At 52.9% G+C, this 13,168-nt stretch overlaps 1 protein-coding gene across 4 annotated transcripts in view; it reads left to right on the top strand.

Moving 5' to 3' along the window:
- Positions 1-2,173: 2,173 nt before the first annotated feature.
- The window catches only part of STAG3 (stromal antigen 3), a 28,688-nt gene continuing 17,693 nt past the window's right edge, over positions 2,174-13,168 (top strand). The window contains exons 1-13 of one of the 4 annotated variants that reach the window (XM_034757081.1): positions 2,174-2,664; positions 3,499-3,650; positions 3,840-3,913; positions 4,108-4,231; positions 4,374-4,472; positions 4,684-4,763; positions 4,924-5,031; positions 5,333-5,432; positions 5,517-5,628; positions 5,728-5,834; positions 6,021-6,113; positions 6,393-6,482; positions 6,991-7,191. In XM_034757081.1, coding sequence (XP_034612972.1) covers positions 2,586-2,664; positions 3,499-3,650; positions 3,840-3,913; positions 4,108-4,231; positions 4,374-4,472; positions 4,684-4,763; positions 4,924-5,031; positions 5,333-5,432; positions 5,517-5,628; positions 5,728-5,834; positions 6,021-6,113; positions 6,393-6,482; positions 6,991-7,191 — 1,419 coding nt within the window. In that variant the 5' untranslated portion in view covers positions 2,174-2,585. The remainder of the gene's footprint in view (positions 2,665-3,498; positions 3,651-3,839; positions 3,914-4,107; positions 4,232-4,373; positions 4,473-4,683; positions 4,764-4,923; positions 5,032-5,332; positions 5,433-5,516; positions 5,629-5,727; positions 5,835-6,020; positions 6,114-6,392; positions 6,483-6,990; positions 7,192-13,168) is intronic. The other 3 variants (XM_034757082.1, XM_034757084.1, XM_034757083.1) reach the window with 3 other exon arrangements.

Raw genomic sequence — 13,168 nt, 5'->3', positions numbered from 1 at the left:
TGTGGAATAGACAGGAGCAACACATCTCGAAGAACGCCAGTTACGGAACAGGTAACTGTCCTTTCCAGTGGGGTGGACAGGGGTCATGCTGCAGGAACTCACTGGGATGCTGCCTCCTGGATATAGGCCCAGCTCATCCGCCGTAAAGGGGCAGGGTGGCTGGGAGGAGACAGAGGAGCGTGGGGGCTGGCATAGGGGGCAGTGGGCGGTGCCTCCCCATGCCTGTTGGTAAATTGCTACCCCCTGCTTATGGTGTATGAGAGAGCCTTTTCTGTGCCCACTGGGGTACACTCTCCCAAAACTGCTGGCAGCACAGGGGTTCCACTCTGGGCTGTCACAAGCCCCCTCTTTCCCAGTGCAGGCTAACAATGTTGTACTTAAAGTACTGCACAGGATCTTTTCAGGGGGAATAAGACAAAACGCCACATTTATTAGTAGTACATGTATTCATTAACACTGTATTATATGCATATAATATATTACACTTACACTCACACACACACACAAACACACTCCGTCTTGTTGTTACCAATTAGTTGCTCCCCTTAACTTCACTGGCCAGGTGAGTTAGATGGGGGAGGGGGTGGAGCCGTGCTTCTGCCGATCCGGATCGATGCTCCCATGTTGACAAGACGAGACCCGGGGTCCTCTGCAAGACACCTCACTTTTATAGCAGCTTCCCTCTTATGCAAATCTATACCAGATTCAAACTCTGTGTCTGTGTCCATTGGTCCTTTGTGCTGCTTTCTTTTGAGTGTTGTCCCAATGCTGCAAAGAGGGTGCTTCCAAAAGAAGGTGCTCGCTTCTAACCCCCGAGGCCGTCGGTATGTCTGCTTGTTTTTAATGAGCCCACTTGACACGTTTTATTGTCCTTGGGTCTGGCTCCCAGCCCCGCTCCAACAGTTGAGGCTGTCTGGAGGTGCTGCCTTCCATGCCTTGCTCATTCACACCTCATTCATTCAACAGGGCAATTGATTAAGAGTGGGGGGGAGGAGAGCTCTTGTTCTACTGCTAGCAAAAAGAAATTTTTCTTCTATCTTATTCTATCCTTAGGGGCTATAATATTCTACCAAGGGCAATGCAAAGTTTCTAAATGAGGCTTTGATACAAAGTCCCATGAAAACAGAGGTCACACGTAGGTAGACCCACCACAAGGTTATATGAAGAGGCACAATGTAAAGTGATATGAAAATTATCAGAGATTTATCTACATTGTCAATCCACACGCCCCACTTCATTACACGCGAGTGCCCAGCCCCTTATCTTCCGGACACCTGCTGCACCGTGGAAGCAGCACGCCCCGCTCCACCAGCCTCTCCTCTGTTCAACACTCCTGATTTAACAAAGCTCAAGCTAAAGATTCAAATAAAAGCCAGGAAACGGATTTGGAAACATAAGGGTACAGGGAAAAGAAACGTTTGACTTGCAATCTGTAGCTTGTATTTACTAGCAGAGCCAGCTCTAGGCACCAGCAAACAAAGCTGGTGCTTGGGGCGGCACGTTTTTAGGGGCGGCATGGCCGGTGCCAGAATGCCGCCCCTAAAAACGTGCCCCGGCCGCCCTAGCTCACCTCTGCTGCTGCTGCTGCTGCTCACGCGCCGCTGCTCCCCGTCCTTCCCAGGCTCTCAAGCCTGGGAGGGAGGGGGAGATCCCGAGCCGCCGCAGCGCACGAAACGGCTGATTCATGCGCTGCTGCTCCCCGTCCCTCCCAGGTTTGAGAGCCTGGGGAGTGGAGGCAGGGCTGGGGATTTGGGGAAGGGGCGGAGTGGAGGTGGGGAAAAAAAAAAGGGGGGGGGGGGAGGTGACCAAAATTGATTTTGCTTGGGGCGGCAAAAATCCTAGAGCCGGCCCTGTTTACTAGCAGCCTCATAAGGTGTTTCTAACCCAATGGTCCGTCCTGACAGCATTTGTCCAGTCCAGAAAGCTGGGATCTGCTTTTCATCAGACACTCCTGCTGACGGAGTGTTGCCTGCAGAGTGGATCACATCTTGTGCCCATCCTTCTCCCAGACTTTCTGTCTCTTTTCATAATGAGGGTGTTTCATTAACTTCAGCTTAGCCCTGAGGGTTCCCTACTCAGAGGGTTTTTTTGGGGGTTCTTCTGTCTAAATGCTTAGGCCTGCATATTGCCCAGACTCTAAACACAGGGTTGGGCTGGGTCGAAAGAGGTTAATTATCCTCGCTCTTGGCTGAGTTAGCTCTGGGACGCACCCTGCTTCAGATGACGTAATTCAGCTCCCACAGTTTTGGAACAGAATGAGTCTATATTTTATATCTCTCTTAAAATAGTTCCTGTGCAAACATTGCTCAGTAACCATGGCGATCCGCTAACCCTTAGCTTTCAGTGGAGACGACACACGACCCCCGTATCGAGAAAATGGCCAGACATAGGTGTAACTGGGCACGTCTGCGTTCACGCCAGTCTCACCCCTCGTGCCTTCCCTCTCCTCCCCTCTGCAGGACTCTGCCGAGTACCCGCTGATCCTGACCACCCAGCCCTGGCGAAAGTTCCAGGCGGGATTCTGTGAGCTGGTGACAGTGCTGGTGCGATGTTGTCAGTACAGCATCATCTACGACGAGTACCTCATGGACACCCTCATCTCCCTGCTCACTGGCCTCTCCGACTCCCAGGTGCGCGCCTTCCGTCACACCAGCACCCTCGCAGGTGAGTCTCGCCCCGGGGACGTGGGCGGCATCTGCAGGGTAGCAGTTAGAGCAGGGTGCCTGGGTTCTGCTCCCACTGCAGGGAATAGAGGGGGGTCTGGTGGTTAGAATGGAGACAGCTGAGGTCTGGGGAATCCTGGCTTGCTGCAGGGCGTTCCTGCATGGGCTCAGAGGGCTGGGAGCCCCCGGATGGCCTCTCTGCAGAGGAGAGTGGGAGGGTATCTTGTAATATCGTTATGAGTCCTGTTTGTATCTCAGGTTTCCCCTGTAGGCGGCATTGTTACCCAGGCCGGGGGGAGCGGGCAGGCGGTGACTGCTCTCGGGGCAGTCGAGGAGACTGAGGGATGGGTGCCACCTTTCAGCAGGGAGGCTAACGGCATTTCCCCAGCTCCAGAACAAACCGTTAGATGAGGGGGATGGGGGACAAGTGTTGGCTGCTGGAAGGTGTCGGGGCTCTCAGCTGGAGTCTGGCCCAGGAGGTCGGATGGACGGACAGACAGAGCTTAAACCAAGGGGTTCCCTACAATGTGGCTGGGCTCTGGGCTACCCAGAATGGACGATGCTTTAACCTTCATTTCTCTAGACGCCCCTAAGCTTCCTGTGCTGTGTGCCACTTAACGAATAAACCCCGCTGTTCTGACAGCGGCGTGTGAGTGTCACAGTGAAACCGCTTGGCTTCCCCTGAAAGAAGAGGGAGACCCCTTGGGGGTCTGACACACTGAAGGGTTCCTTCTAGAGACCGTTCCAAAGTGGGGGCCGTAGCCCTGATCCTGGGGATCCGTAACGGGGGTACATGCAGAGCTCCCCCTTTTGCTCACTCCATGCTCTTTGCCAGCCATGAAGCTGATGACATCGCTGGTGAGGGTGGCACTGGGCGTGAGCCTGCACAAAGACAACAACCAGCGGCAGTATGAGGCCGAGAGGAGCAAGGGGCCGAGCCGCAGGGCCACGGACAAGTTAGAGGCACTGCTGGAGAAGCGCAGGGAGGTGAGCGAAGGGGCTGGCAGGGGCAGCGCTAGGGGACACTGGGGTGGGGGCATGGTGCCAGGGAGTGCTGGACTGGTGGGGATGGGATGGTAGGGGCAGGGTGGGGGATGGTGGTGCTGGGGGCGGTTGCTGGGCTGGTAGGAGCAGAGCCCGCAGAAGTAGTGTGGGTGACGCCTGTGTCTGTCTCAGCTCCAGGAACAGCAGGAGGAGATCGAGAACATGATGAACGCCATCTTCAAAGGGGTCTTTGTGCATCGGTACAGGTGAGTGCGGGGAGGGGAGGTCAGGCTAGGAGCGGGCCCCGCCAGCTGGGTGTGACTCTGCAGGGCGTCCCTGTCTTGCCCTGGGACGACAGTGTGCCATCTGCACGTGAGGCTGGGGGCAGGACGGGGCTCATGCATGCTGGAGGGACAAGGGGCGGGCACTGCAGGGGCATGCTGCATGTCTTGTCTAGCAGGGATCTGGTGCCTGAGATCCGGGCCATCTGCATAGAGGAGATGGGGAACTGGATGCAGAGCTACAGCGCCTCCTTCCTGACAGACAGCTACCTCAAATACATTGGCTGGACCCTGCACGACAAGGTGGGGAGCAGGGGCCCGGCGAGGGCTGGGGCCTGGGTGCTGGAGGGGAGCAGGGAGATCGAAAGGGGGGGTTCTGGCCTGTGGGGCAGGGACGGGACGGACGCTGGTGCTGGCCTGGCTCTCAGCCTCTCTATCCCCACAGCAGCGGGAGGTGCGGCTCAAGTGCCTGAAGGCCCTGCAGGGGCTGTACCGCAACCGGGAGATGGCTGCTCGCATGGAGCTCTTCACCAGCCGCTTCAAGGTGAGTGCGCTGCCCTGCCACTGCCTGCCTCTGGGACACCCCACTTCCTCAGGAGCTTGCCCTGCCCCCCGCCCGCCCCCGGGGCCCCCCCCCCCCCCCGGGAGCCCTGCCCTGCTGCCCATCTGTCCCCCTGCAGCACGCCCTGGGACACCTCCCTCCTGTGGGGCCCACTTACCCTCCCATGAATGACTCTCTGTTTGGTGGCTCTCAGGGTCGCATGGTGTCCATGGTCCTGGACAAAGAACCCGACGTGGGTGTGGAGGCCATCAAGCTGCTGACCCTGATCCTGCAGTGAGTATGGAGCTGGGAGCCAAGCGGGGACACGGGGGGAGGCCAGGCATGTGCAGGGCACTTAAGGAAGCTGGGAGGGGCATGTAGTGAGCCTCATGGTGTGGGGCAGCTGGAGACTCCTCTTCCTGCTCAGGCTGAGCCCCTCCCCCTCTGTGAGCAGGAACATGGAGGAGATGCTGACAGATGAGGACTGCGAGGCCGTTTACCCCGTGGTGTATGCTTCCAACCGGGCGCTGGCTGCTGCTGCCGGGGAGTTTCTTTACAAGAAGTGAGTGAGTGAGCGCGGTCACAGCACCACCAGCAGGGGGCGTGGGGCTCCCAACAAATATACACCTTCCTCCTCCCAGGGTATGGGGCTCCCCCCACAACCACCTCACTCAAAGGGGTTTCACCTCCCTCCTCCCTTCAGGCCTTAATTTGCAATCTCAGCCTGTGCTTTTCACAGGTGGCTGAAATACAACATTCCCTCTCCCCTGCTCCAACCCACCAGCCCCCACTCCCCTCCCAGAGCAGGGGAGAGAACCCAGGCGTCCCGGCTCTCTCCTCTCTAATGTGTGTGTGGTTTGCAGGCAGTTTGACCTGGATTGGGAAGCCGGGAAGGAGAAGGGGCGCCGTGGGGGGAGCCGGGACTTCTTCAGGCTGCTGCTGGCTTTCTTCATCGAGAGCGAGGTGAGGAGCACAGTGGGGCTGGGAGGAGTGTGGGGGAGTCTGTGTGAGGGCTAGTATCACCAGGTCTTCCCTTTCCTCCCCCAGCTCCACGAGCATGCGGCGTACCTGGTGGACAGCTTGTGGGACTGTGCTGCCCCCCTGCTGAAGGACTGGGATGGCCTGACGCACCTGCTGCTGGAAGAGTCCCCGGAGGAGGGTGAGTGAGGGACGGGAGGCTGCAGTGCACGGGGTGACAGCAAGGGAGTCACAGCTGCCTGGCAGCTTTCAGGACTGCTCCTAATCCCTCTCCCTCCAGCAGGCTGGGGCGACCAGCAGGAAAACGCCCTGATCGAGATCCTGGTCTCCAGCATGCGTCAGGCCACGGAGGGGAAGCCGCCTGTTGGCAGGGGCCCTGGCAAGAAGGTAAATGAGCCCAAGAGAAGGGAGGGGAGAGCAGTCCATCAGCTCCCCCCAGGGTTGCTCTGGGTGACATGTCCCCATGGGCCCAGAGACATCAGCACTCCCCCAAGGGGGTACGTAAACTGGGTCCCTGTGCAGCTGCCCGGAGGTGTGCACCTGCACCTCTCACAGCACCATCCCCTGCCCCAGGTGCTCTCAGCGCGGGAGCGGAAGGCCCAGGAGGACGACAGGGAGAAACTCACTCAGTACCTCATCCCGCTGCTGCCCCAGCTGCTGGCCAAGGTAAACGGAGGGGAGGTGCAGGGAGGGAACCTCCCAGAGGTGTGCCCTGGGCCCCTTCCTGCCTCTGCTCTTCACCTGCGCTGGGGAGGGAGGGGGCCATGTTGAAGCAGGAACCCTGGGTCTGACCTTTGCCCTTCTCCGGGTCTCACGTGCCATAATCTAGAGGATCCTGCTATGAGGCTTCCCAGCTAGGTCGTAGGTCGTGGGAGGTTCAAGGGGGGGCATCTCTGCCCATCCTGCTGCCTCCCTGCTTGAGTGACACCTGCTGTGCTCCCACAGTTCTCAGCTGATGCGGAGAAGGTGGCGCTCCTGCTGGCCGCTCCGCGCTACTTCAACCTCAGCCTCTACAGCAGTGGGCGGCTGGAGAAGGTACTGAGGGTGGGGCTTAGCTGTCCTGGCTCCTAGCTCCAGCCCCCTACGTCCCTCCCATAGCCAGGGACAGAGCCTAGGAGTCCTGGCTCCCAGCCCCAGCCCCCCACATCCCTCCCAGAGGCAGGAATAGAACCCAGAAGTCTTAGCTCCAGAGCTGCCAGTCCAGGAGCAGGGGAAACCCAGGTGCTCTGGGACCTGCAGTGCCATGGGAACAGGAGCATCTGGGGTGGGGAGGAGGGGACCCCCCATTAGCTGCTTCCTTTGAGGTGCTGGCTGAGTTGCACTGTGCTGTCTGGGAACCCCTCCCCTCCAAGTGATGCAAGTAGTGCTGGGGGTCCCCCTGGACAGGGGTACAGTGAGTCACAGCCTGTGATTCCTTCTCCTCCCTCTGCAGGAGCTGGGGGATCCCCCTTTTCCTTCTCCGGAGCCTGCCTGTTCCCCTCCACCACCTTCCCAGGAGCTCTCCCACCTCTGCCCAGCCCCACCGTACCCTCTCTCCCCACAGTACCTAGAGCAGCTGCTGGCCCAGCTGCGGGAGGTGGTAGAGAAACACACTGGCCAGGAGGTGCTGGAGGCTGCCGCCCGGGCGCTGTACGTGCTCTGCAATCCAGAGTTCACCTTCTACAGCCGCGTGGACTTGGCCCGCAGTCGCCTTGTGGACACGCTGGCTGACAAGTTCCAGCAGGAGGTGTCTGAGCTCCTCCAGGTACCTCCCGGGGCTGCGGCCAGGGGCTAGGGTTGGGACCCCATGGGAAGGGGAAGTCACTGCAGGGAGTGCTCGGGTCTGGAATAGTAGCCAGGCAGGGGAATGGAGAGGGCATCTCTCTGTGGGGGTGGGGGGCTGTGATGGGTTGGATCACAGAAACCCCCTTGGGAGCTGCCACCTGATGTGCCAAGGCTACCTCTGCTCCTGTTTTCCCTGCCAGCTCAGGACTCCAGCCCCCTGTCTTGCTGAGCCAGACGCTCCCGTCTGCTCCAGCAAAGACCCAGGGTCTGAATAGCTTGCCCCAAAGCAGCAGGTTTACCTGAAAACAGCTCACAGAAGCGTGCTTGTCTTTAGCACTCAGATGCCCAACTTCCAATGGGGTCTAAACCCAAATAAATCCGTTTTACCCTGTATCTGTATAAAGTTTATGCAGGGTAAACTCATAAATTGTTCGCCCTCTATAACACTGATAGAGAGAGATGCACAGTTGTTTGCTCTCCCAGGGTATTAATACATACTCTGAGTTAATAAGTAAAAAGTGATTTTATTAAATACAGAAAGTAGGATTTAAGTGGTTCCAGGTAGTAACAGACAGAACAAAGTAAGTCACCAAGCAAAATAAAATAAAATGCGCAAATCTATGTCTAATCAAACTGAATATAGATAAGATCCTCACCAGTTCCAGAATGCTCCCTTTTACAGACTAATCTCCTTTCAGCCTGGGTCCAGCAATCACTCACACCCCTTGCAGTCACTGCCCTTTGTTCCAGTTTCCTTCAAGTATCCTGAGGGGTGGAGAGGCTCCTTCTTTGCCGGCTGAAGACAAAATGGTGGGGTCTCCCACGGGTTTAAATAGACTTTCTCTTGTGGGTGGAGACCTCCCTCCTCACTCCTATGCAAAGTCCAGCTCCAAGATGGAGTTTTGGAGTCACCTGGGCAAGTCACATGTCCATGCATGACTCTCAGTCTTTGCAGGCAGAAGCCATTGTCCACATGGTATCTTGTATGTCTCCAGGAAGACTTCTTATGTGGATTGGAGCATTCCAAGATGCATTGTTCCCCAAGTGCTTCTTGATCGGGTACTTAACCTTGCAAATTCCTTCCTAAAGAAGCTGACCAAATGCCTCACAAAGCTTACTTAGAAATCAAGCAAGTTTACAGCCAATATTCTTAACCTCAAGTACAAAATGATATATGTGTACAAATAGGATGAATAGATATAGTAGACCATAACCTTTACGGAGATATGTTACATAGCACAGGCAGCACAAAACATATTCCAGTTATGTCATATTCCCATAAAGCCTTATGGGAGGTACCGTCACAGGGGCCACCAGTGTCATGGATTCATAGCTGCAGAACGGTCTCTAGGAGAGATCCTTCAGTGGGCCAGACCCCCAAGGGGTCTCCTCCTTCCTCCAGTGGAAACCATGTGGCTTTGCCGCCTCCTTAGGTTGGACCTCTGGGCCTGCAGCCCCCCTACTTCCCCTCTCCCCTCCCCCCTATGAGTTCCGTTTAGCAAGTCCCAAGGAGACTCTCGCCCACTCTACAGGGATTAACCCCCCTTGCCTGGTGCTTGCAATCAGTGTTTTCCCCAGGAACTGAAATTGGGGGGGGTGTTTGAATTTACGGGGGGTCAGGGCCGATGAGGGGTGAGACCGTGAGGGTGAAGGTGGACTGTATGGCACCATAGTAAAACTGAAAACTGTTTCATGACCATTTTATTGGATTTAACTCATGTTTTGAAATCATCGCACAAATTAAAGTTGGCCACTCAAGACTTCGATGAAGCACTACGTCTACATCCTTCTTGGTTTCTTGTTATAATTTTGCACAACTCTGTTAATGAACTTCTTGAATGCAACGCGTTCATCTTTGGTGGCTTCTCGTGTGTCCAGTACTTCCATTCCTTCAGTTGATATGCTCATTAGTTCATTCACATGATCAGGCAGAAGGCGACTTCTTTCAGAACACAAAATTCTATTCCATGATGAAAAAGAACGCTCAGCTTTAGCTGTTGTTCCTGGGAGTAGCAAGAGATGAATTCCTACTTCTTTCATCCCAGGAAACATAGCATAAAGATTGGGTCCAGCCACTAGTAATGATAAAAAAGAAGTTGAAGTCAAATCTTCATTCATTCGTCGTATGATTTTCCACTCTGTGTTCAAATTTTCTGTTCTGTCCTGAGCACATGGCAGCCCCATTGCTGGTAGTGCCTCACTGCGCTCAACTATCCGTGTTTTATAGGACAGGGATCTGTAAAAGCTACGTAGAGGTTGAGTAGAATTTAGAAGTCACTGTTGTAGATTTTTAAGAATCAAGTTTGTGTCTTAACAAACACTTCTTGTCCTCTTCACTTAAGGATTCAATATAAATACCTTCATTAGTCAACTTCTGGACTGAAGTCTTTGCTTCGTCCAGTACTTGTTCAATGGGTAGCTCTCTGATTGATCCAAATGTAGCTTCTGTTGCTTGGCAAAGATCTATTACTGTTATAGCAGATGCCTGGATGGCAATGTTTAATGACCCAAGTGGTTTCAACAGTAGACTGCGGTGAGCAGTTCCAGGGGTGGAGTCGTCTGCAGCTAGACCCTGGGAGAGAGGTGGTGACCTGGAGAAGGGCTGGCACACTAGGGGTTCCTCCTGGAAACTGTGGGGAGCTGAGAGCACACAGGTCTGTGAGTCCACAGTAACTACAGTAATTTGGGGCCAGCGGGAAGATATATAACCATCACCTTAAGAGGGACCTGGTCGAGCTGTGCAAGCAGAGGGGACTGCACATTGGGAAGCTCACCAAAGAGCGATCCTTGGCTGTTGTCTTAAAATTACTCCAGCCATTATTCCTGACTTTGGAAAGTATCTACCAAGATGGGATGGATCTAAGTAGTGAGGCTGGTGGATTACTTTTGCTACTACGTTCAGAGAAGACTATTGCCATTCTCTCTTGTAAGTCTACATTTAAGTCTTCTGAGACAATCTGTGGGTTGTCACAGATGCAGCCAATGTGTCTTCTATAACTTGAATATCTAGAAATGCATCTACTGGCCTACCATGGACATCAAGATAACGTACGCAATGACTTAATACTTGCCCATTTGCATCGGTGCATTCATCAGCCATGTATGCACATCTTTTGAATGTGGTGAGAGAGGTCTTCACTTTTTCAACTGTTGAGTCTTTCACTGGTGCACCACATGCTTCTAGCCAGTCATCTGAGTTTCTTGCAGAAAGATGAGCATTTGCTGGTCTTGTTCGGAACCAGTGTTCAACTTCAGGATGAACAAGTGACAATGCACATTGGCCTCCAGTTTCTAGTGTGTGGTATCTCTTGCTTAAATAGAAAGTATGATGCCACAGCCATGTTTGTTCGCATGTCTCTTGAGATTCCACCCAGCTTACGGTGATTTCAGCTGAGCTCTCAGTGGGGGAACCTCGCTGCTAGTGCAGACTGAGCCCTCTCTTCCACTTAGACCTGGTTATCAGTGATTTCAGCTGTAGTGATCATTTAACAAAACAAAAGACTGACTATGGAGCCTAATCAGCAATGTCTTTAAACAGTGGAGAGGAGCAGGTCAAATAGTACTTGTGACTCAAGCAGACCATCAAGCAAAACACCTGTCCCCACCCTCTCTTTTGATGCCCTTAATCAGCACAGGCAGAGGCTTTGGCTACACTGGCGCTGTACAGCGCTGGAACTTGCTGCGCTCAGGGGTGTGAAAAAACACCCCCCTGAGCGCAGCGAGTACAGCGCTGCAAGCTACTCCCCTCGGAGAGGTGGAGTACATGCAGCGTTGCGAGAGCTCTCACAGCGCTGTGAAGTCCTGAGTGTAGCCAAGCCCTAAGTACAGTTCTACCACCCTTTACTCATACGATAAGAACAACATTTTATCCCCCCTCCCCCCTCCAATTCAAGTGATTTGTAACCCAACCCCAGCCAAAATCTATCACTTGGGCAACACAGCTCTGTTTGCTGGATACCTAGATAGATTAGGTGTGAATGTAAATACAATCTGGTCCTGAAGCCTTTCCCCCAGCCCCAGCTCATCACTAGCTGTCAGGGAGAGCTCATTTAGACTTTGCTTACAAATCATCATTTGGCCAACATCACCGAAATGAATGCACTGACATTGTCATAAAAACAACAGCTGTAGAAGGAAGCTAGTCTATGTTCATACTTTTCAAATCTGTTGTACTTTTTCAGATACACATAGTTTATCATACATTTTATATGCTTTTAAAGTGTGTATTAATGTTTCAATTTCCATTCAAATTTCCAAACAATCACTAAATTGGCAACACTGCATGTAACTAATTCACAAAACTGGGGGGCGGGGGTGTTGGGGAAATTCAGGGGGGTGTAGGGAAATCGCTGCTTGCAGTGACATTCTCACAGCACTGTCAGAACAGTGGGGTTTATTCGTTAAATGGCACACAGCACAGGAAGCTTAGGGGAGTCTAGAGAAATGGTTAAAGCATCGTCCATTGTGGGTAGCTCAGAGCCCAGCCACGCTGTGCGGAACCCCTGTCTGTCGGTCCATCCGACCTCCTGGGTCAGACTGCGGCTGAGAGCCCAGACGCCTTCCAGCAGCCAACACTTGTCCCCCCACCTCATACGCCTCCAGTCCTTTGTTCTCCAGCTTTGTTCTCTAAGATACAACCACATTTGTTCCAATCCCTCAGAGAGAGATAAACACCTACAAGATCTCTATCAAGCATTCTTAAAACTACAATACTCACCTGCTGAAGTGAAAAAACAGATTGACAGAGCCAGAAGAGTACCCAGAAGCCACCTACTACAGGACAGGCCCAACAAAGAAAATAACAGAACGCCACTAGCCACCACCTTCAGCCCCCAACTAAAACCTCTCCAGCGCATCATGAAAGATCTACAACCTATCCTGAAAGATGATCCCTCACTCTCACAGATCTTGGGAGACAGGCCAGTCCTCGCTTACAGACAGCCTCCCAACCTTAAGCAAACACTCACCAGTAACCGCACATCATACAACAAAAACACTAACCCAGGAACCTATCCTTGCAACAAAGCCTGATGCCAGCTCTGTCCTCATATCTATTCAAGTGACACCATCATAGGACCTAATCACATCAGCCATACCATCAGGGGCTCGTTCACCTGCACATCTACCAATGTGATATATGCCATGGTGTGCCAGCAATGCCCCTCTGCCATGTACATTGGCCAAACCGGACAGTCTCTACACAAAAGAATAAATGGACACAAATCTGACATCAGGAATCATAACATTCAAAAACCAGTGGGAGAACACTTCAACCTCTCTAATCACTCAGTGACAGACTTGAAGGTGTCAGTTTTGCAACAAAAAAACTTCAAAAACAGACTCCAAAGAGAGACTGCTGAACTTGAATTAATATGCAAATTAGACACAATTAACTTAGGTCTAAACAGAGACTGGGAATGGTTGGGTCATTACACTAATTGAATTTTTTTCCCCCATGTTAAGTTCTCCTCACACCTTCTATGGGTCATCTCGATTATCACTTCAAAGTTTTTTCTTCTGCTGCTACTGATAGCTCATCTCAATTGATTGGCCTCTTACAGTTGGTATGCGTACTTCCACCTTTTCGTGTTCTCTGAGTGTATAAATATCTTCTGTCTGTGTGTTTCACTCTATGCATCTGAAGAAGTTGGCTGTAGCCCACGAAAGCTTATGCTGAAATAAATTTGTTAGTCTCTAAGGTGCCACAAGTACTCCTGTTCTTTTTGCAGATACAGACTAACACCACTGCTACTTTGAAAGCTGGGGAAATGCGCTTCTTCTTCAAGTGCTTGCTCATATCGATTCAAATTAGGTGTGTGCGCAACACGTGCACGCCCGTTGGAAAGTTTTTCCCCCAGCAGCACCGCGTCGGCTGTGGAACCCCCTGGAGTGGCGCCTTCATGGCGCTTGTGACGAAGTGGGAATATTCTTAATGTTTTCTCTGAATACTGTGTGGG

This window comes from Trachemys scripta, chromosome 25, assembly GCF_013100865.1.
Source record: "Trachemys scripta elegans isolate TJP31775 chromosome 25, CAS_Tse_1.0, whole genome shotgun sequence".
Lineage (NCBI taxonomy): Eukaryota > Metazoa > Chordata > Testudines > Emydidae > Trachemys > Trachemys scripta.
Note: the sequence above shows the minus strand (reverse complement) of the source record. Positions and strands in the feature narration are given on the sequence as shown.